The 23730-nt window shown below is 41.4% G+C and overlaps 1 protein-coding gene and 1 non-coding gene across 2 annotated transcripts in view; both read right to left on the reverse strand.

Moving 5' to 3' along the window:
• Positions 1 to 226: 226 nt before the first annotated feature.
• Positions 227 to 23730, reverse strand: part of LOC139667456 (transmembrane protein 65-like) — a 48665-nt gene continuing 25161 nt past the window's right edge. Inside the window, exons 4-8 of the mRNA XM_071546919.1 lie at positions 21276 to 21343; positions 19687 to 19741; positions 10377 to 10419; positions 1942 to 2047; positions 227 to 373 (exon numbers count right to left, since the gene is read on the reverse strand). Coding sequence (XP_071403020.1) covers positions 227 to 373; positions 1942 to 2047; positions 10377 to 10419; positions 19687 to 19741; positions 21276 to 21343 — 419 coding nt within the window. The remainder of the gene's footprint in view (positions 374 to 1941; positions 2048 to 10376; positions 10420 to 19686; positions 19742 to 21275; positions 21344 to 23730) is intronic.
• trnav-uac (transfer RNA valine (anticodon UAC)) lies at positions 6577 to 6649 on the reverse strand. The gene has a single exon. It is a non-coding gene; the product is annotated as a tRNA-Val (tRNA).

Raw genomic sequence — 23730 nt, forward strand, 5'->3', positions numbered from 1 at the left:
CCTGTGCTCGAGTTCAGAGTCTGGAATCGAATAATATCTAAAATCCTCTTCGGAATACCCTGGAATACCAGAATCCTGATGGAGCCACGCCCAGGTGCCAGACGGTTAAGACGACGCCAATCAATCCCAGGTGAAAGTATTCGAACGGATTTTCAAAATAGTATTCGTTCCCCCCCCCGGCGAGGTGATGGCAAACACCCGCCCCCCCCCCCCCCCCTCCCCGCCCTCAGTTTTTGCCACTCTCTTCCGCGGCGGGTGTTTGCGTCTTCTCCTTGCCCTCCGCCTGCCCTTCTTTCTTGTCGTCGTCGTCCTTGAAGAACAGGAGGGGGAACATGCCGAGGATGCAGCCGATGCCCACGCCGATGGCTTTGCCCTGCGCGCGGGGGGAAGAAAAAAAAAAACGGAGAGGTAGAAGATATGAGTCGTGACGTGAGTAGAGTTTGAGACAAAAAAGGGCTGCCGCTGACAAAGAAATTCAATAACTTTCCCCCAAAAGACAAGATTTCCAGCAAGCTTTTGACATTTGACAACTCCATTGTGCTTCAAACAATGACTGTAGATTACACACTTGTCTTGTTTTTAACAGAGCGAACAATAATCCCCAAGGACATTCCTTATCTGGAAATGCTACGGAATGGCTTTGGCTAAATGATTTGGCCTATTGAAAAACAGTCTACCTCTATACAACCTCGCCGAATACAGATTGAGACATCGATTTCACTTCATACTTTGACACATATTCTATACGGTCATGCGAGAAGACACAATGGGTATTTCCCCAACGCGGCAAAGTAATCGGCGTGACCTTTCAACAGCCAAACGCCTTTTGAGGCTATTCTAATTACTGAAGCTAATTACGTTTCACACTCGAGAAGTCGCGGCATATTGCGAATCAGTCGGTTCTACTTTTCTTGCATAATGAGCGAGTGATCAAAAGGGCACGTCATAAAGACTTGTGTCACTGTGTTGCTGCTGCCGCCGTCCAAATCTGAATGTTTGATTGGCTATATTCAACAGCTATAGTCAACTAAACGAAACATTAGCGATTATGTCGAAATCGGCTTGTGTTTGGGGCTGTAATGCCAAATATAGCTCGGTACATAATGGATTAGGTTTAGGCTTTTTCCGGTTTAAAGCAACCTAACTGCCAGTCCCAAGGCGTTCCATTAAAAACCGTTCGGGTAAAAGCTTTCACTTCATGTAGGTAAGGTTTCCTGACCCAAATTTTGCCAACATGATAAGCTTTCTGAAATCCTCGAGCCCTTTTCTGTTACACGAGGAAAACATATTGTCAAAGTGCCACAAATGTTTTATCCGCAAGGTTTTTGATGGGCCACGGTTCTAACACAGCACAAGCAGCACAACACACGCAGTGGTTTGTGATCTGGCTTTGCTATCATACCCTGCTTTACGGTCAAGATGCTTTATAATCCAGTCTGAAAGTAAATAACCAACAGTCCAAACACTAAAGAATGACTGGTTTGAGGTTGCTTTGTTAGATCGGCACTTGAATTTGAACTTCTGCTCGCTGAATCACACTAACACAGCCTACTTTGTGTCACTGGCTGTCACTGTTTGGCTATATAACATAATATCAAATAAAAACAGAAAGTTATGGTTAATTTGTATAAGACAGTGGCCAAAACAGAACTTTTAAGCATTTCTAAACATTTTGGTAAAATAAAGTAGTTTGTGGACACATGCTTAAATAGGCTATATATTTAGGTTCTGTAAGTGTGACACCATGAGTTCATATGTGATACTCTGGTAGCATGCCATCCCTCTCTTTGCCACCTCACACACACACAATTACGAATTGCAAACTGAGATGCAGATATGTTCAGTTTTTTTTTTAGTTTTATCTAATCAGGCAGGTCCCTTCAGACCAGTAGTGACTCAGACATTTAATTGGGGGATTTGCGGTGGTACAATGGTTCTCACCGAGTGAGAGCTGACCCTGGTCTGCCACATGTCGGCCTGTTTGGGGCTCAGGTCGGGAATCTGCATCCCCAGCCGACACGCCAAGGCCTCCACATAACCCGCCAGCCTGGAGAGAGGGAGATAGAGAGAGACAGAGAGAGAGAACAAAGGGAGAGTGCAGAGTGAGCGGAGACACAAAAACTCAAACTTTCTATCGTGCTGTCAAGGATAGCTACAGAAGGGTTTCACTCCTATTCAGCGACCCATAAAGGAGCTGTGAGAAACAGATAAAGACACATTAGAGTTTTATCTCGCCAAGTGAACAATTTCTCTTTCATTTTGACATTTAATGAGATGGGAGGGCGTGTTGGAGGAGAGGAGACGGAGAGACGTGAGGGACACAAAGGTCAGGAACAGAGGCACATGAACCAATGACAGAGCAGAGACTCAGTATGTGTGTGAATGTTTTCAGACGTGTGCGGGTTGCAATATCCAAACCGGATCCATTTAATCAAGCCTTATGCAAATCGTTAAATAAGAGCTTCTCAACTCATACTAAGCTGTAGAATTTCTTCAAACGTCAAAAAAAGAAAATCAAAGAGAATATCATTAGCATCGTTTATATGTAACCAAATTGACTTATGATCACACAAAGTTCCTCCATGTTAAAGTATATGAGTCATTGTCAAACTTGTGTTTTGTCATTTAGGGTTATATTTGGCAAACAGTTAATAAATGTGTGAGCCACAGATTTGTGTGAATTGCATAAATTGGGGCATTGAAAATGTTGAGAATCATTGAGTTTTATCATCATTATACCATATTAAACTATGGAAAGAAATCACTCACACACGTGACACACACACACACACACAGACACACACTCCGACAGCATAATTCATATGGAGACGAGCATTACGGCGGCAATTTCCCATAATTCCCCCCTCCTGGGCTTTACATTGTAAATGGATTTTATATTACACACTGTGATCCATCAAACCGGCGGAGTAGCACTTCTCCGCCATGCGCTGCAAAGTAAACGAGCGCAGTCATGACTAATAACAGAAAACAAACAGGAAAATAAATGACCAAACTAATGTTCCAATCTGTTCCTCGTCGTTGCCATCTGTCGCAACGCACTGAGATGTCAGATATCAGAGAAAGAGAGAGAGAGAGAGTGAGAGATAGTGTTTAAGTAGTACATGCGAGAAAAAGACAAGGAGGCAAGGAGAGAAAACCAGTGTGTATATGTATAAGTCTGAATGTCTAAGAGAGACACAGAGATAGAAATCAAATGAATGAACAAGTGTGTGTGTGTGTGTGATTGTGTGTGTGTGTGGTGGATGGATAGATCTGCACTTCAATTACTAGAGTTCAGTGCTTTATACAGACAGCACAAACAGACTTTAGTAGATAGAGAAGCAGGTTTTCAAGTTCACTTTGTATAGAATAGTGTTCACTGAGTCATAGAAATATAACATGAGAGATTCAGTAAGTGATACTGCTTCTTCAATGCCAATACCAGTTCTTAGTACTAAACCTGAAAGCACTGCCTGATATGAAGCACTGAAAAATACAGACATAGATGATTCATTTTGGTGCATCATTTTGGGACAAAAATGACTGAGATACAATCAATTTACCTTTTACAGACATTTATATATTATATTCTATATGTGACAAATGTAGCAAAAGAAGAATCACTTAACTGTGATTCTAACATCCTGATAACCTGAAGGTTCATCGGTGACTGTGATCAGGGTTCAAATATGGGTCATAAGAGGATTAAAGAGGATTAAATTCCCTCCCAAAAAATGCCCCAGAGATATTAAATCATTGACACATGGGTATCTTTTAGAGGTATGGGGGCAATATTGCCTTCAACGTGGATGGGGATCATAAACCGGTTACTTTGCCTCAAAATTCCTAAAATAGGATAAGATAGGATGAAAATTTAATGATCTCCGCGGGGAACTTGGGACATTGTAGCAACAGGATTCAGAAGAAAAAAGAATATAAATAAGGACAGAGCACAAGGGTATATTTAAACTGAAAGACCTCAAAGCTCTAGAAGGCCGATTTCAAATTCATTATATATAAACATCCATAAAAATAGCAGCTTCCTTCCGAGCAGATTCGAGCCCAGATCTCATTATCCCACAGCGGCAGATGCTGGGAGTCTCATTTAGGGTAGAGTGCCGGTCCAGCTGCAATTATAGTGATGATAGCTTCTCTCTCCTTTCTTCTCTCCGTTTCAATTATCTCGGAGTAGACCAGAGAGGAGCAGAGGAAGGAGTCTAGAGAGCTACAGGTAGAAAAGGTATTTTACAATTACTTTGACTCAGTTTGAAACTTTGCTGTGGAAACTGTCAACCAAAGCAGTCGGAAAATACTGTAACAGAGAGATGGGCAAAATAATAATTGCATGATATGTTGACTGCTTGATAGAAATTTTTCAATGCTTTACGCTGTGAGGCTGCAGAAGCAGATAAATATACTGCAGGTCAAGCAGTTCTTATATGAGAAATGAAATTTGAGGCAATATTCTGACCCAGCACTGGTCCAGGCACAGAGATAGTCATTGGCACTAATGGATCCACAGTTGACTGCACACACAAATAAGCTGGTGCTGGAGCAGCCGGGCTGTAAGTAGTATACAGGAGGAAAAGATAAGGAGACAAGGAGAGAAAGCCGGTGTGTGTATGTGTTGAAGTGTGTGTGTGTGTTTAAGAGAGAAGTGGAGAGCTAAAGCAAATGAGTGGGTGAGTGTGGGTGAGAGAGAGAGTGGGTGAGAGAGAGAGAGAGAGAGAGAGAGAGCGAGAGAGCGAGAGAGAGAGAGACTATCCTGCACAAAATAGTGTGATATGGTATGTTTGACTGGAGCTGGAGCTAGGGGTGTGTGTGTGCGTGTGTGTGTGTGTGAGAGAGAGAGTGTGTGAGTGTGTCTGTGATGTCCAGAGACTTTCAGCAAAGTAGAGCACAAACAGAACTTATTTTTCATCACAACAGATGATAGACTACATTAGTCGAAACTAATTAACATCAATGACCGTGATCACTATAACTGAAGGCAATAATTACAAAGATAGCAATGGACATTAATCATTTGTACTTCATTTGCATTGACCGCATTGTGATAGATGCATTGTGTTGTCGGTGTAAGAGCTGTGAGGTGGCAACAGGGGGCAGAAGTGAGTCTCTTTCTCTGGCTTAAGAGCAATGATCTATATGTGTTGCATTGTACTGAATTCTGTTGTAATTCTATAAGGGTTTATCCAGGTTTCTTAACGGTTTCTACGAGACATAACCTGTCATGACTCATCACCCACCCAAATACCGCACCACATAGATATGCATATAGCTTTCGTATTTGCAACTGCACAATCAAACAGCCTCTCTTCCACCTTTAGTTCAAATTCAGTCAAAACACTTCATACACTGCAACAGCAGAAGGAAAAAGAAACCAGGTCGGCGTCAGTAATCAAACATTGCAACATCGAAAATATTCATCAAAAACTATTTTTCTGTGCAGGAGAAATGATGAAATGTACTGAAAGCAGCATCAGCTAAGGCCTGGGATCGTAACTCAGCGTGGAGTGGAAGTTCGCCGGTGGGAAAGAAGCAGACAGCAGGTTAAACTGAGCCTGGCAGTGACAACTCAATCAAAACAATTTTACCATGTGGAAGTGACGTTCGCTGAAATCACAATCGCCTACATTTGTATGGTTCAGGTTCCCTCTGTGGAACGAACTAGAGGCTCAAAATCTGTCAGCATAATCAACAAATTGCCAAAGCCTGAACAATATAGAACTGTGTTGTGCTGGATTGGATTCTAAGTCATTTCAATTGCACTTTAACAGGGATGGTGTCTTGGGAGATGGAGCAAAACCACAATGGTGGAATATAAGGGGAAAAAAACATTATAAAAAATGACTGAGTGACAGTTGTTGAGTGGTTGAAGAGGTGGAGAGCTGTTAAAGAGAGCGTCCTTCAACCGGAAGACACGGGATTAAGCCCCTGCGTCAACAAGCATCTGTCCTGCTGAAGTGTCCTTGAGTAAGACCCTGAATCCCTAGCAGCTCCAGAGGCGCTGCTCTGTTCCACACCCTGGGCTCTGCTCTCTTTGGAGGAAGGCAAGGCAAAAACAGAATTTCCCTAAGGGGATCAATAAAGTATCGCATTGTTATTGTTAATCCTAAAAGACATGATATACAGGCAACGATCGGGGCAATTTTGTCAACAATTGTTCATTCATTCATTTTCTTTCCCTGCTTATTCTTATGCAGGGTCATGGGGGGGCTGGAACCTATCCCAGCATGCACTTGGCAGAAGTCCATCACACAGAAAGACAGGCAATCACTCACACTCAGTCACATCTATGGGCAATTTAGAGTCTCTAATCCACCTGATTTGTATGTCTTTGGACTGTGGGAGGAAATCCAGGCAAACACAGAGAGAACATACATTTAATACAACACAATTATTATTATTTTAGTAATTACACAGTCCATCAGGTGAGAAGGTGTTCGCGAAAGATCTGGGTCTTTAGCCTTTTCTTAAGGATAAATCTGAATATGATGTCTTGCTCAAGGACACTTAGAGAAGCTGAAACTGTCATGATCAGAGCACAGGACCAGCTCTCCTGTCCTAAACTGATGGTTCCACTGGGGTTTGAACCCAGGACCTTCCGCGTGTAAAGCAGACGTGATAACCACTACACTATGGAACCTCTTCTCCAGGGTAAACTCCACACAGAAAGGGACGGCTAACACTGAGCCACAGCTGCCCACCAGCAATTCTCCTACAGCCCAGTACTGTGTTTTTGTCCCACTTGCCCCATCTTGGCTGAATGTGATATTGGATTATTGGTCATCTACTTTGCCCCAGAAAGCCACTGATGTATCACAGGCCCCGAGAGAAGCAAACAGCAGCTGAGACTAAGCTGGGCAGGAGCCCCAGTAGTGACTGGCTAAACGGCCAGAATGACTCATAAAGTAAATCATAGACTGCAGCAAGACTGGTTTCCTACATCTGTCAAAACACACACACACACACACACACACAGTAAAAACATGTGAATTCACTGAAGCATGTAGGTATGAACACAAACGCATACATATATACACACACAAATGCATGCATGGATGTGGATGCAAATATTAACACACACACACACACACACACACACACAAATCCACCCCTCACACACTCACTCACTCTCACACATGCACACACACACACACACATCTGGGAAATACTACAGAAGAGTAGAGACAGCCCAGCAGGACTCTGTCACTGTCTCTTGGTGGAGCAGAGCAGACAGTGAGTGGGAGGATTTACAAACATTCCTAAAACGTCGTCACTGCAATATTGACCAAAGAGACTCTAGAGGTGACAGCTAGATGTATCGGTGTCGCCTGATTACATGACCAAGAAAATCACGCTTCTGAAAAGCGGCAGGCAACTCTGTCAGTGGGAGTCCTGGTGGATCAGCAGGCAGGGTGTGAGCCCATCTCACATCTTTTGCTGCATGGCACTGCTCATGATTCCTGTCTCTCTCTATCATGTACTCCCAAATAAAGACACAGAAATGTCATGAAATAGTCTTAAAACGGGTCTGAAGTCATTAAAGCGGATGGACTTGGTCTTGGACTTTGTGTAGGTTGATGAAACCAAAATGTTTATGCCATAGTGGTGATATCTAGTATGCTGAAGTGTTGTTACCAAACTAGCCTATATAGTGGTATTTATTTTTGAGAAAGAATGGTTGTTTTTTTTCAACAAATTACAGTCTAACGCTGTATAAAATCTCATATTTGACTGAATGAATGCCCTGAAGTGAAGGCACTATGACAACAAATGTTGGTTTGCTTTCATAGAAATATAAAATACCCGGTCCAGTTAACATTGGCTTATTCTGGATGGATCTCTTTCACAACAGCTATTGTACACTGCCACTGAACACTTGCACCTACAGTGTAGGGATTCTGTATCAAAACTAGTCCCACTATTTGACTGAATGAGAGCTAAATCCTCTGACAGACACGTTGTAGGACCGACAGTGAATATCAGTGACAGGAGTGTTTGTGAATCTTTCCAGAGAATGGAAAGCGCAGGTTCACACTAAGCATGCATCTAACTGGAGCATTTACTCCTTTAGTTTGGTGTATTTGGGCAGGTGGGGACAATTCAAACTCAGAAATAACCACAGCAAGACCGGCTGAAAATGCAGGTCAGTGTCCTCTTTCAAGAGAACTGCAGTGCGGTTCAGTAGGAGTGAGAATGTAATCTGAACCAAGGAAACAACCCAAAAAATGTGCGGTTTTATGGGTATAAGGAAATGCTGCCGACTCAGCATCTACTACACTATCAGTGCAGTCTAAAACACTGGGTTTGCATGTGTATTAGTGCTCTTAAGTCTTCCCCGTTTGAAATGAATGAACACGAGTTTTGCAGTGAAGGACACTTCTAGGAGCCCGGTACGCTGAGACTCAGTGGGAGATAAACAGTCCTTCACACTCACCAGTGTAAATCTGTCACAATAAAAGTCCTCTCTCTAGTCGAGTCTAGTCTGGTCAAGTCTAACCCTGAAAAGCTGCCACTAGGGCTCTGCTGTCCAATTATGATAAAATGGCAAACACACACACACACACACAAACACACACATGCACCTGCTTGCCTATGCTTGCACACACACACATACACACACACACACACACAATTTGGACCCAGACGCCTCATTGACGATGTTTGAGGTGAACAAATCACACATTAACAAAGTGAATCACCCACTCTTCCACATGCACGCACACTCACACACACACACACATACACACCCATAAGCACAACTGGGAGCCTGCCCACAGAGAGTGTTTACAAAGGCCAGAACAGCTTGCCTCATCAGTCTTCCACTAAAACGATGTGACAACAACGATGCAGGAGGGAACTGACGCCTTTCCACTCTGCCAGTCTGCCTATCTGTCTCTTGCCTGTGGCTAGTTGTTATTAGGGCTGGGTAATAATTCAATATTATTCAATTCGATTCAATATTGATTTTGGGATATCATGACGCACAATTCTGCTGTCTAAATCGATGAGAACAAGCACATTTTATTTAAAAACTCTGACAAAATGAGGTATGGTAGGTAGGTAGTTTTGCTTGACATCACACTTAACATTACCATTCGTTTCAGTGGGATGAACATTAATTTGATTAGGCTATGTAACATGCGATTTTGGATACTTGAGCCATATCGTGATATATATCGATATTGAAAAATATCCTTATGATTATTGTGATATTGATTTCAACCATATTGCCCAGCCCTAGTTGTTATGTATCTGTATAGTTATCTGTCTCTCTGTCTGTGTTTCTACTGGAACAGAGTTTGCACTCTCGCTATGCTTAACTGATCAAGCCTGACAATGTGCTGCACACACCAGTGGTGGCAAACTGGGACTGACAACCAGTGATTGGAATGATTAATTTTCACTTCATGGTTTTGGAGGTAGGAAAAAAAAAATCAGTCTCCACACAGTGTAACTCTGCTGCATGCTTTCACAAATGCAATATGTCAGAGAGACATCCCTCATCTGTAGAAACAAAACAAAAAGGAAGAAAATGAAAGAGGAGAAAAACAGAAAGCAATGCATCAATTCATTATGAAACCTGGCTCGCATTAATGGAGCAAGAATTTTTGCTCGTTGTGGTAAATGTAGTTTGACGTTGGATATTTTATAGACGTTCTGAAGTTCTCGTTTCAGTAGCTCCATAATAAAATATTCAGTCTATGTCAGAATAGAGTATTTCTGAATGTAATAAGAACCTTCAATGCACCGTTGTACAAAAAAATGTTCTGTGGGAAGAGCAACATGATGCATAGTCTTTATGTCTGTCAATAACTGCTAAATTTTTATATGAATATTTTGATCTACACAGAATGTTGTTCTATAGCTTTCAAGTGACTTGACTTACAGACTTACAGACTTTCCAGTATTGTTCTGTAAGAAGGGCTACATGATGCCTACATTATGTTTGTATTCTTCATTCACTTCAGGCTCTGAATTGTTTTCACCTGTCTTTATTCATTCAAAGCAATCTGCAGCATACGTGCGCAGGTTTTTATACCTGTAGTCATTTTTGTTTATGATAATATGGGTTTTTATTCTTTGACCGAAAGCTTATTTCCTCTGTAGCACAGACCTTGGCTGGCTGTATTTCATTTTCTCAGAGTCCCTTGCTGCTCACGCTGATCTCTCTCTGGATTTGATTTAATACTTAGCCTTCACTAAAGAGAAAGGAATAGGCTGGGTCAACAGGGTTACTTTAAAATGTCACTGAACTCACAAAACTACAGGGCCAACCGGATATGTTACACTTCACTATGTGCTTGGCTGTAAAAATCACACAAATGTGTGTTTGTGTGTGTACGGGTGTGTGTGAGTGTCATTCTTACCCTAGTCCTGCCAGATCAGATACCAGGTTGCCCAGGGCAGCAGCTGGAGAAAATGTGAGAGAAAGAGACAGAGACAAAGAAGAAGAAAAACATCATTACAAAATGAATCACGAGGCTGTGGTTTGTGTAGAGGGATGCCAAAAAAGCACGAGACACATCTGTCTTTCATCTGGAAATTCAGTTTTTCACCACACAAGGGATATAAAAAAGTGTCCTCTATCTTTCTCCAGTATCCATACTAACAAATTATTAAATTCATTAACATTACACATTACATTTTTGGAAAAATATTTACCTTCTCTAAAATATTATGATCAAGTGGGATGGAATGGAGAAATAGAGAGCACAGTCGGATCAACATACAAATTTGACTTCATTGAAGAATTCCATCAGGCCTTATCTACATTCCAGGAAGAATGTTTGACAACCTTTAATAAGGTAAGTTTGTTGTAAAAACAGGCAAAAAAGTTGGCATACCAGGAGGCAGAATGTGGATGAGTGCAGTTGGATCAGTAATGGAAGCGAATGTGACTTTTCTACTTTTCGACTGTGGTGACGATGCACTTCTGAAGTCACTTCCCTAAATCTCCCATATCTCTTCGAGACACCCCCCTCTCCCAGGGAGACAGAGCTAGTGGCACAACTTGTGTGTAAGGCTGGTCAGAACTGGAGAGACACTAGAGCCCCGTTTCATTAGTTATTTAACAGGTCCTCCTCCTGCAGTTATTGACCCACCCTCTCACAGAAAGTTCACTTGAGTTATCAGAGCAATGGAACGGCACTAAAGATAGCGGTGGGGATTCCCTCCGGGGGAAAGTGCAGATGGGAAGTCGACGAGGGCATGTTGAAGTGACTAATGAAACGGGGGCAAGGAACAGACCTGGACACCATTAATTCTTCCCTCTGGTATGTCCTGCTGTTTGTCAGTAGGTGGAGGAGAGACAAGACCAGGAGCTGGGAGAACCATCGCATTGAAGTTAGGGATGGGACTAGGGCTGGGCGATATATCAATATTATATCGATATCGTGATATGAGACTAGATATCGTCTTATATTTTGGATATCGTAATATGGTGATATGGCATAAGTGTCTTTTCCTGGTTTTAAAGTCTGCATTACAGTAAAGTGATGTCATTTTCTGAACTTACCAGACTGTTCTAGCTGTTCTATTATTTGCCTTTACCCACTTAGTCATTATATCCACATTACTGAGGATTATTTATCAAAAATCTCATTGTGTAAATATTTTGTGAAAGCACCAATAGTCATCCCTACAATTTTGTCAATATCGATATTGAGGTATTTGGTCAAAAATATTGTGATATTTGATTTTGTCCATATCGCCCAGCCCTACTTACAACTGAACATGTAGCCCACTTCGTAGAAAATACCGAGATATATATCGTGTATCGTCATTCAGCCTAAAAATACCAAGATATGATTTTTGGTCCATATCGCCCAGCCCTAGATGGGACGATATGCTTATCTCACGATACGATTCAATACTGAATTCCAATGTATCGTCCGATCCCTAATTGAAGCGCTGCCGAAGAGTCTGTATTGTTGCTCATACATTGGTAGCAGCTCCCAAAAGGGAATATAAAGTCTGTACTTGCATTCTCCCCGTTGTCTGTGATCCTGAGTTCACACAGTATTAGTGAAGTTTCCAAAGTTGTACTGAAACCCAGGGGGGAACACAGACAAAGCAGCGATGTCATCTCAGCGAGGGCAAACTCTCCATCAAACTCAATACTTGAGTTCTTCAGTGTGATGGTCTCCTAGCTACTGTAGCAGCAAGGTTGGAAACAACAAATACCCAAACAAACATCTACAGTGACTTTCCGCCTACTCACAGTCTGCATTGTTAAATGTGAAGAAATCACTCACAGGACCTGCACCCTAATTAATCAGCAAAGATCCAAGGTACTGCAATAAGACTTGAAAGAGTCCCAGTCTAATTAGTGTAGTCAATCTAGGAGTGTTTTGTTTACTGTGTCTCACCTGGACCCTGACCCTGACCTTGTTCAAGAGAGACTTCACTGCCTCCTGGAATAAAGCATCAATGTTAATAAGATGCTAGTTTGTTTTATTTGGATCTAATGAGGGATATTAGCTCGGTGCAGTCTGGGAAGCTCTTTCATTTAGTTTATGACTACTTGAAAATGGATGGAGAGAGGAACAAGAGGGTGCGAGATTGGGAGTCTTGGCCGATCAATCAGTGCTAATTGATGGTTGCCATAGCAACATGACTACACAGAGAGTTGAGTGATACTGAGGATTTAAATAAGCAAACACGCTCCTACCCATATCACCTGCTACCATCCCCTAGTCACTTGAAGTAAAATGTTTCTTTTACTCAACCATTTTCATGACATACATATTTTTAGAACAATGGGTCTTTTCCAGACCTTAATCACATAAGTAAAATCCAAAGTAAAAGTGGTAAAAGTACATACAGTATAAGGAAACCATTTCTTTCTACAATATAGTGATTCCTTTGTGAAATATATGTGCTGATCTACTGCGTGGCAAGTCTCAAAGACAGTCCTCTGTTCCTGAGCCCAGCATATTCCTCACTGTATTCCTCTAGAGACAGGAGGAACAAACGCTGTAATATATAAAGGACAGAGTAAGTCCCTTGAGCTTCAGCCGTTGCTCTAGGTGCCCAGGGGAACGCTCTTTTTCTCAATTGTAAGAGAAAAAAAATGGTTGTAGAAAAAATTTGTAATTACCCCTTTTCTCAAAGGAAAGCTAACCTTGAGTGATTTCAATCACTTCTGTCCTCAAATGCCATTCTGTAAACAATGTGCCCGGTCCTTTAGTTAGAGTGCCCCCCTCAGGGATAAATATAAGCAGCCTAATGCTTTATGAATGTCAGCATAAATGCTACAACACAGAGTGTGTATCTGCTTGTGACAATTCACACTAAAACGTGGGGAAGGTCAGTGCAGCAGGCTTGTGACTGGATGACCGCTGGCTCAGATCCCATGACTGGCTTGGAAAATCTGAATGGGGGAAATGAGTAAGAAACACTTTCTTCCCTTAATACCTAAGAGTTACCAGGCTGCTCAATGACCAACTATGGAAAACTGTGGTTGTACTGGACAGGACCCCAGTCTGATTGTAACCAAGTTCTGTAAATAAAAACCCTGGTCTTACGTCAGCTTGACTGGTTAAATAAAGATCACAAGCAGAACACTTTAGATCTTGTTGCACGCCATATAATAGCCGTCATTATGGGGGGAGACAGGGAGACGTGTCACCCCCAATATTTTCATAGAGATTATTTGTTCCCCTCAAATAACTCTACATCAATCTAGTTTCTAGGCAAAGCTAATAACTTCTCTTAAAAGTCAGAGATTTCAAGCACAAAAGCGCCCACCAGAATCCCATTCCTCTTCCTCTTTTCTGGCGAAATGTCGTCCGACTTGCTGAAACCACAGTTCACAGTTGCTAGCAAACATTTTCTAACTACTAAAATTGTAGTTAGAAAAAAAAACTTACTTGCCAGATGTGGTGGTAGCTAGCTGAGTTTAGCCATTTGCCATGCACTGTAAAGCTTCTGTAACATATTGGCGAAGTTAACTTAGATGGCTAACTAACATTATTCTGGCAGAAGAAGGCAGTGAGAGGTCACAGAATAGTTACCACTCATGTTGGTGTAAGACTTGTAGTGGCTTGAGCAGTTCTCAGTACTGATGTGTCCCCTAAAGTTGAAATGAAAATTACACCTATGTTGCACACACTCTGCAGCTCCCACAGTTTGGTGTTGCAACTTTAACCTGAACAACATACACACTCTCCTTAGATTATAGCACAAGGGATAATTACAACAGAGCAGGTGTATTAATAAAATGTCCCACCTTCCTCAGTGTAACATTATACTGCTGGACAAGACCCATAGGAGATAGACCGAATGGAGAGGCCGGTCAGGCTCGATTATGTGGACAAGCTGCTCAGATGTAATTACACCTAGCCAAGGTCGGCTGTCTGCCTTTAACTCACCGCTCCGTCTGCTGCTCTACGTCTGATTCAATCAAAGTCCAAAGGTTGGTGAGAAATGCAATCACACATTGATGCAAGTGTACACACAAATAAAGACACAAACAAGCAAACAGGCACACCCACACACAGCACAAAGGTGACTGAAGTGTTTGGAGGAAGTCTAGAGGTAATGTAGACCAGACACTTTCACAAAGTTGATTGAATAAAAGCTTTGCACTCTATCCATCACTCTCTCTAATCAGACTGAGAGACAGAGACACGGAGAGAACATCAAAGACAGAGGGAGTAATTCAGAAAAGAGAGAATGAAAGAGAGATGGGGTGGACTGGGGTGAGTTGGGGGTGACGGTGAGACTGTGTGAGAGAGAAAAAGATTGATTTAAAAAGAGACAGAAAAAGAGAGAGAAAGTGAGTAGTTCAGAGAGTGTGAGCAACAGGGGAGGCAGAGTATAAATCCCTGTGTTGACGTTGATAGATTTCATTTCTGGGACAAAGTAAACTATGAAGCCTTTTAGCAAACACATATAGGATTGGTAAATATTAAATTAACGAGGAGACAACTGAATACCTTTTGAATTCCTTGCAAGGAAATAAAAGATTTCCTTCCTTCCTATCTTCATTCCCTTTATCCTGTGCTTCCTTCCTTCCTTTTTCTGTCCATCCATCCACCCATCCATCCATCCATCCATTGTAACAAATATTTTCCCTGTCTTAAAAATAAGCCTTTTCCTAATGAGATCTAATCAGAAAAAACAGTCCTCACAAGTCACCATGCCTCTGTGTTTTTCCCATTGTTGTGGTGCAACGTGGACCTCAAAAGATAGTAAAAACATAGGCAACACACACACACACACACACACACACACACTCACACACTAACACACCTCACACTGACAGGATCTATTTCCCCCAGAGCTCCTTGTACTGAGTCACGCTAACATTGTGTTTCCACAGCCAATCTACCCTGGCATTTTCGACCTGCCTCTAGAGACACACACACACAAATACACACACACACACAAAACCCCACATAAAATACACAAATAAACCCAAACATTCATATACAAGCACAAACATTAGGGAGTGGTTATATGGACATATTTGCATTCCAATAGCTTTTTTGATGTGATGAGGACAGAATGTACACAAAAGTCATCTCATCTTAAGCCTCAAGTCTTTTTTAAGTGGAGAAATCCATTGGAAGCAGTTTGCTGTGGCTGGCTCATCTTATCTTACAGCACTACAGAACTGTGTGCAGCGATGTTCAGCTGGCACAACATACTGTACAACAAGAATTCCTGCTTATATATTTTGTCTGACACAGCAAAGACATTAGCATTAAAAGATGAAAAGCTCCATCAAAAGTAATGACATAAACAACATTACATAACATCAATGAAAAAAACGATCTAAATGAAAATGGGAAACCATGAAAACATCCATGAATGAATAAGGAAATGGGCAAAACCAGAAGTGGAAAATAGAACTTTCTGGAACTTTCCATCATCTTCACTGCCTGTAGCAAAGAGAGATACTGTCTACATATGGATCATCCACCAATGACTACTGATGCTCCATACAGGTAAATGTTGTATAAATGAGCTGTGAAACACTGCAAAATACCACATAGTGAGAGATAGTGGAAGCTTTCACTGGCTTTTCTTACTTTTGTCTGCAGCAGGCAGAGAGATACTGTCTCTGTGGTTTGGAGTGTGTGTGTGTGTGTGTGTGTGTGTGTGTGTGTGTGTGTGTGTGTGTGTGTGTGTGTGTGTGTAGCACTACGTATGAGTTCTGAGCATGTGTGTGCCCCGGTTTGACTGTACATGCCTGTGTAGGTGGTATGTTTATGCGTGTGTATTCATACATGCCTACTTGTGTGCTTGTATGTGAGTGTTGCAGGTGTAGCAGCAGTAAAAAGGCTTCAGGTATATTAGATGGGTATGGAAACTGGTCTTGGATCAGACAACCAGGCATCAAGTGATAAGAGGTGGAGAAAACCAACAGGAAGGCGTTTAATCCATTTTACAAATTAAGGAGCAGACTTCTCCTGGACATGCTAAGATCTACTACGAATATATTAATGTAATGTATTCATGACAACTGAAGGAAAAAGTTCCAATTTGCAAAAGTACTTTTCAGTGATTTTGGTGCGACATCTTGACAAAGTGGAGGATTGTTGCTGTGGTGGCCAAATCCAACACACTTTAACTCAACTCTAATGCCGGAAAAAGCATAATTTAGTGAGTTAATCACCTCAGTTGTGATTTTTAATAGATTTAATCCTATTTGGGATTTTACACGCCATTACCTCAACTAAAGAGCAAGTCAGCACTAAATGTAGCTGTAAACATGCTTATATGGCTTCTATATAGGGAATAGCATTAATCCTGCACTCAATTTTGAAATTTTTCCAATTAATTCCGGGGGCAAGAAATTGTTGTTGCTCTCTATAAGGCTGAAACTGTCAACTGTGTTGCACTTCTGGCCACACCTCAATCAGTGATGTCAAGGCAGGTCTTTCACCTTTGCGATCACAAAATTGTTCCCACCCCCAAGTAGAGATGGGTGACCACAGACACAACCCCATATTCGCTTTTTCGCATCTTTCAAAATCGTGTACTCGAGGGAGGCTGGCTGAAAACAGCGTGTCGACGCACTCTTTAAAAAATCCAATTGTCCGAAATCGGCAGTAGAGCATAATGTAATGGGACGGCCTGTAAGCCAGCGGAGCAAGAATGGCCTCTTGTGTTAGAATATGTATGATTGGTGGAGGCTTGTCTCCAGCGTTAAATGACTCCGCGCTGCTGGAGCTCACCACAGGCTCTTGATTTGCATACCCCTAAATGTCACCGCAGCGGTAGGACCGAGCTCCGGTGCGATTGCTGCGAAAACAACGGAGGTACGGTGACGAAAATTGTCTTGAGGCTGCATTTTGGAAAAGAACAACAGAGGCTGCTTCTATTTCTCATGTATATCGGTGGCAGTGTTGGCATCCTGGGTCGTTTCATGCATTTTTTCACATCATTAAATTCGAGGAGGATTTCTGCAGCTAGAGTCCTCCCTTAACCCTGGACTGGCTGATGTCTGCGAGCCTCGGCGCAGAGATAACAACCTCAGCCTGTCAAATAGCTATTAGCCTCCCTGTAAAGGAATTCCACATTCATATTTCCCTGAGTTTGCAACCCTTGGCACTCCAGTGGCAAGTCGCCAGCCCCTCTTTAAACCTCTCCAGCCTGTAATTGCTCCTTAGGCTTTATCAGAATCCCAGCAACAAACTTGACAATCATCCATTCCCGTAACATGTCCAAAAGAAAATGAACAAATGCCCATGTGTCTAGATTGTTTTTAACTTGAAAAGAGGTTTTAATTGACAGTCTGCATGAGCTGGATCAAGCAGAAATCTTGTTTGACATATCAAGTGCCTCTCAGAGAAGATTCACACGCTGCCTCTCTATATCCTTGCTAGATCCGTCTCTCTCTGCTTTAATCTATAGTTTTTCTCAGCTCTCCTATTCCTAGTGAAGTGGAATAAAAGCTTCATGCCTCTCCCACCTGTGTTACTTTGGCATTGACTCCTTTCCGTCTTTTCAACAGATCATTTTACGGAATCTGTTTGATGTGAAAAGGATTGAAGTAAAAAAAAGTAAGGCAGGAAAGAAGTGGGAATAGCCATCGTACTTAAACTCACCATCCTACTCTATTCCGTCCCTCAATATGTTGTCTATTAGAGACCATTACAGTTTAGAACCTAAACTGGGACGAACACGTTGATACGCACCATTGTGCTCCTCTTATCAAAGCTCCCATTCCCATTCATATCCAGTATAATGTAACATAATAACTTCTGTGTTTCTACCAGATACTTTCAACAGAGATGAGCAATAACATTAAAATGCAAATGTTCCTCTTTAAGCTAAGTGGATATTACTGGAGCCATTCAGTCCGCAGGAGAGCAGGATTACTAGACAGTATTTATGAAATTATCATTATCTCCTCCAATCCCTCTCTCTTTGTTTCCCTCCCTCTCTCTCTCTGTCTCACTGTCTGTCTTTTTGGCTCAGTGTCACAGCAGTGGACAAATTGTGATCTTATCATTAGAGCTTCAATATAAGGCCATAAGGAAGATAAATTTTAAAGGCTTATTTCTTATTAAAATGAGAGTGGGGAGTCCACTATGATTTGGCATATCATCACTCGAATTAGGAAGCAGATAGGGGAGCCTGACTGAAGTTTTGCAGTCTGGGCCAGCAAAATTGATTTCTTAGAGCTGTGAGAGTAGTTCTTTGCCAACTTAAACTTTCACTGATAAAACTTTGCTCCAATGGTGTTTTTGAACCCAAACCTGGCTGTAACCTCAGCAATTAAGTGAGGAACTTGGCCATACTCTGGTTGGCAAATAAACCTGGAAGCAAACACACAGAGAGGGAACTTCGACCAGATGGAAACAGATTTAAAAACTTGGGAAATCATTCTGCACATACATGTAAATCAATAATGTATGTTCATAAGATACTCAGCTAAAGAGCCCCAGATACAGACATGTAACCTACACATGAATATGTGCTTTGAGAGCTGAACAGACTTTATTATGGAGCATACAACCTACGGATATTTTCTATTGCTGTATTGAAGTATTGAAGCTTACCTAGCGAGTTTCAGGAGCAGGACCACACCTCAACCGCGCCTCTTCCGGCACCCCTTAAATATACCATCCTAACCCTCTGTTCCCCTTTCGCTCTCGTATTCTGCGCCCCTCCCCCCCGCCCTATTCTTTCTTCCTCTCCTTCCTCCTTCTTATAGGGTCCTGAGGGGGTCCGTCATTGCCCGGGCGCTGCGGCGGATTCCCCAAGAAGCCTCCCCACAACGCATGCGACTACCAGAACCACGCTCATCATCGTCCTCAATAAATCATTTAAATACATCTTGTTGATGGTGTGGTCCTTGCTAGTGAAATACCCTTGCTGGCAACATAGAAACCACATATCTCCGGTGCTTTTCATGTATGTAGCAACACTACTGGATATCATGCTGTTGTATGAACACCCCTCACTTTTTCATTTTTCTTTAATTTAAGATAAGATATCACTTTATTAATCCCCTTGGGGAAATTCGGGAACCTTCTTGATCATGGTATCTCCCCTACCAGGTAAGTATGTTTTTACTTAAAATAAAAATGTACAGTACATGGTCTTTTACGAGCTGAGTAGGACCCTAAGGGCCCATAAAATTATATTATTTTATGTTATATTATATTATATGTCTAATATTAGCTATTCAGTCACAGTGAAATCGTGTGATTCTCTTACCTGCCATAGTTGAAATGCCTAGGATCACTCCTATGGATAACTCAATCTGTGTGCCCTGGGGAGTATAAACACGCACACACACACACACACACACACACACACGGTTACACAAGTTCGTTTATTGTATAATGATCCAAATACATTTCCTTCCTGTCTATGCAATATAAACCATCAGTATATTATATGACATAGACATATCACATCCATCTCTCCTTCACTGTTTCTCATAGATATATAGAAAGAAAGGCAGAAAGTACTTCTTTAACTGTATCTCAGAGTGTGAAAAGGGGCCAAATCAGTTCTGGACTACAGTGTGAAAAGCTTGTAGCGGGACAATTTTGATGAAGCTGCTAATGTCAAGTGTAGTGCTAAGAATCTAGGGATGAATTTTGAACCAAATCATAGTTTAAATCTCAAACCAGTTCTCCAGTCATGCTTTCTCCATCTAGCAAACAGGTCTTTAGTGAGCCATTGGTTCGCTTTTATTTTGTCTCATTAAAATGACTGCACCTCTCTGTACTCTTTACTCTCTAACTTGGAAGCTTATCCAAAAATTCTATAGCAAGTTTTTTTTTTAACTGATATTAACGATTCATACTCTTGTTTTTTCATGGCAGACCTCTTAATCCCATACGAGCTGGAGTGCAGCCTGAGAGCCTCAGGCCGGGTCCATTAGGCCCCTTCCCTTCACAGTCTAGAATGAAACACACTTTTCCATCAGGACCTCCAGGCTCTGGAAGACCCGAGTTATAAGTTATAAAAGTTTATAGTTTCTCAATTGAAAATGCACTTTCATTGAGTGTACGCGATATTAGGATCTCCAGTTCCTTTCATGAAATAGCCTGAGCAGGTGAATCCAGGTGAAAACTGAGATTTCTTATTGATTTCACTTTTCATGCTTTTTAAAGAAAGTAGGCTTTATAAGTGAAGCGGGTGTGATACAAAAGTGCTAAAAGGGGGTGTGATGCAATAACAGCAATGTGATATTATTGAATATTTTGTACAAAGTTTTCTTCCTTTTTGTTCATCATGTTATATTGCTTTAGCCAAATTTATGCCATTTCATTGTATTCTATTTACGTTCATTCTATTTCACTACCTCCCTGTTCAAGGCTCATAAGAACTCATCATCGCTGTATTAAAAGAATCCCGCTGAGCATGCAAGCTTTGAATTCAATTTGACATCAAACATATTCATCTTCAAGCTTTGTTCTCTGAGCTCAGTCCCATTCAGTCCCACTGTGTTTGGAGTGCGATGAATCATTTTCGTTTTGCTTTGTAATGATCCTTCGAACAACTTCAGAAAGACATAACAATAGGCTGATATGGATATGGCAGTCAAATTTCTTTGGGACAAAATGGGAGGGGAAAGTCACTGAGAGATAGATAGATACAAGAAGGAGACGGAAAGAGAAACAGGAGAAACAGGAAAAATAAATAACATTTTGTTGATGCTTTTATCCAGAAATATATGATTACATGTATTTTTTAGCATGGTGATCCCAGTGAAAATCAACTCTGACACTGGCAGTACTAATGCCATGCTCTACCCACTGAGCCACAGCGCTGTATAATGTTGACAGACTTACAGCAACAATCATGATGGCATTGTCCAGGAATCCAAATCCAACGAAAGGAATTGCGTTGTGCAGCAGAACTGGAAAAGAACAAGCAGAAACACAGACAGAAGCACACCGGTTAATAGTAAGTACAAGTGGTTTGGCATTTTATAAACAGAACACTTCTGTGCTATGTATGTGCTATGGAGAATGAATACAATGAAGCACAGCTGCCAAGAGAAGCTAGAGAGAATGATTATTGTTGAAGATGAGGAATGAGGACAAAATTAACTATTAGTTTGACATTCTGCACAAAAAGACATCTTTTAATCATGAGAATGTGATTCTTCATTGATCCTTGAATTCTCTTTTTGCTTGTTATGGAGGTCAGAGGTTATCTACAGCACAGTGTCCAAGAAGCTGGTAGGGATTCAGGGTTGAACCCGGGTTCTCTGGTTGAGGGACCCCTACTCATTACTCCACCCGAACGAGCTTGAAGTCCAAATCCTCAATATTACGGGAAATTGTAAAATTTAGCCACCATCATAAGAACCACCTGAAAACAGGAACTGTTCTTGCGCTATTTGATCTGTTTTTTCTGTGTTTGACAAGATATACATACTATATGTTGAGGCCTTTTCCTAAACTGAAACTTTACAATGGATTTCTGCTTTGAAACAAAAAGACTAACTAATACGAGGCTTAACTTGAGATGACCTTTCTGTACATTTTGTCATGCATACCAAGCAGGTCTATTTCACATCAAAAAGGCTATCAGAATGCAAATATATCTACAGCCAGTCTTTAATGTTTGTTTGTGCCTGTGTGCATGCACATGCATACATAAATCATCCAGACTGCCCACCCAGACACTACCACTACTGCACTATTACTGCCCCTAGGATTATAGTAGTATTGTGTATTCTTAGGTTCTTTTAGTATTTTTTTTTAAAATTATGGTTGCAGACAAGGACTATCTATTATGCTGATGACTGTGTCATGATTGTTTTGTGATTGTCCTATTTGTCTGTTCCTCACGGAAAATAAAGTAATTTGAATTGAAATACAATGTGTGTGTCCATTACACTAGAGAGTTGACAAAATATTGGTAACTGTGAAAGTTAATTTCAGCTTTTAAATGCTAGACGCAGCCTTAGGACAGTTGACATTCACTATTGTCTCCCTAAGCCAAAAACAAGAGAGAAAGGTTTGTGCCACTTAATTCTGAGACCTCACAGCACCAATGAAAATGCACTTAAACAGACTGACTGATACAGAAAAGTCTTTGCTGAAATCAGTGAAGCGTACACTATTATTATTGCTAAATGACAGTGTTTTCTTTTGCATAATGCTTATACTTCAGCACATACTGAGCATATTCAGTCTCGCTCTGTGAGCCCGGCTGTTGACAACACAAAGAGTCCACAGTAGCCCTGTGATGTGGGGATGCTCCAGAAACAGCTACCCGACTCATTATGTCCCAACATATCATTTAAAGCTACACTAGGGACGGTTTTCATGTAAAAATAAAGCCTGCAATAGAAGAAGAGAGTGCCATCCCCCCTAATTGAGACCCCAAAGATTTGCCCTATTTGCAAATGAAATTCTGGTGTGTGGTATGGACGCTACTCCACCTGCAAGAAGTGATGAATCAAAACTTCAGAGAGAAATACAAACCGTCTCCTAAACAGCAGCGTAAGAGAGCTGCGGCCAGAGAAAGCTGGACTCAACGTTAGGTCTTTTCCCCTCTCATTCAAACCTAAAACTAATGTATCAGGATAGAAGCAACCTCGAAAATGAAACCACTTTGATTCTCTATTTGTCTCCCACAGAAAAAAGCATTGCATCTTTTCCTCATTCCGATGCAGATGTTGCCATCACTTTGTTGCATGAATCATGAAGGTGCTATAACCCTCTGTCTATATAAGAATATATATAATGATCACCTTCACGATAAAGTCGAACATGTCTCTCAAGCATTGCACTTTCAGCTGAACTTGTCTTTTGATAAATTATGCATGCTGAACGTACCACAGACCCAAAAGCCAAAACCCCAAAGCTGCCCACACAGCTCTTAATAAGGGATCAGCAGATTCCAATTTCCCACAAAGCAACCCGTCGACCCGTCTGGGTGGCCAGCCCAGGCTAGATTAACCTGTTCCACACATGAGGGCCTTCTCTTTTTACAAAACATGTCACAGGTCAGAGGAAGAAATTAACCTTTTTAAATAGGGGGCTCTTCTGCCCATGTGAATTGCTGTACCAATTATTGTGCATTTATTGTACTTGCCAATTAAAGTGATTCTGATTGTGAAATGATTTACTTCTGGGAGGATTTTTCAGCGTTTTGTGGGACAATTTTAATCAAAAACCTGGATAAAAAAAAAAAACACTGTTATTACTCCTTTTACCGTTTACAGTAAGCTTTACCTCTTTTCCATTTTCTATCCTACTTACCCATGAGCTTTTTTGCACCACATCAAGG

The sequence above is a fragment of the Centroberyx affinis genome, unplaced genomic scaffold, assembly GCF_046629955.1.
Source record: "Centroberyx affinis isolate AG114_WGS23_722 - 3 ecotype Tasmania unplaced genomic scaffold, CSIRO-AGI_Caff_v1 ptg005544l_1, whole genome shotgun sequence".
Taxonomy (NCBI): Eukaryota; Metazoa; Chordata; class Actinopteri; order Beryciformes; family Berycidae; genus Centroberyx; species Centroberyx affinis.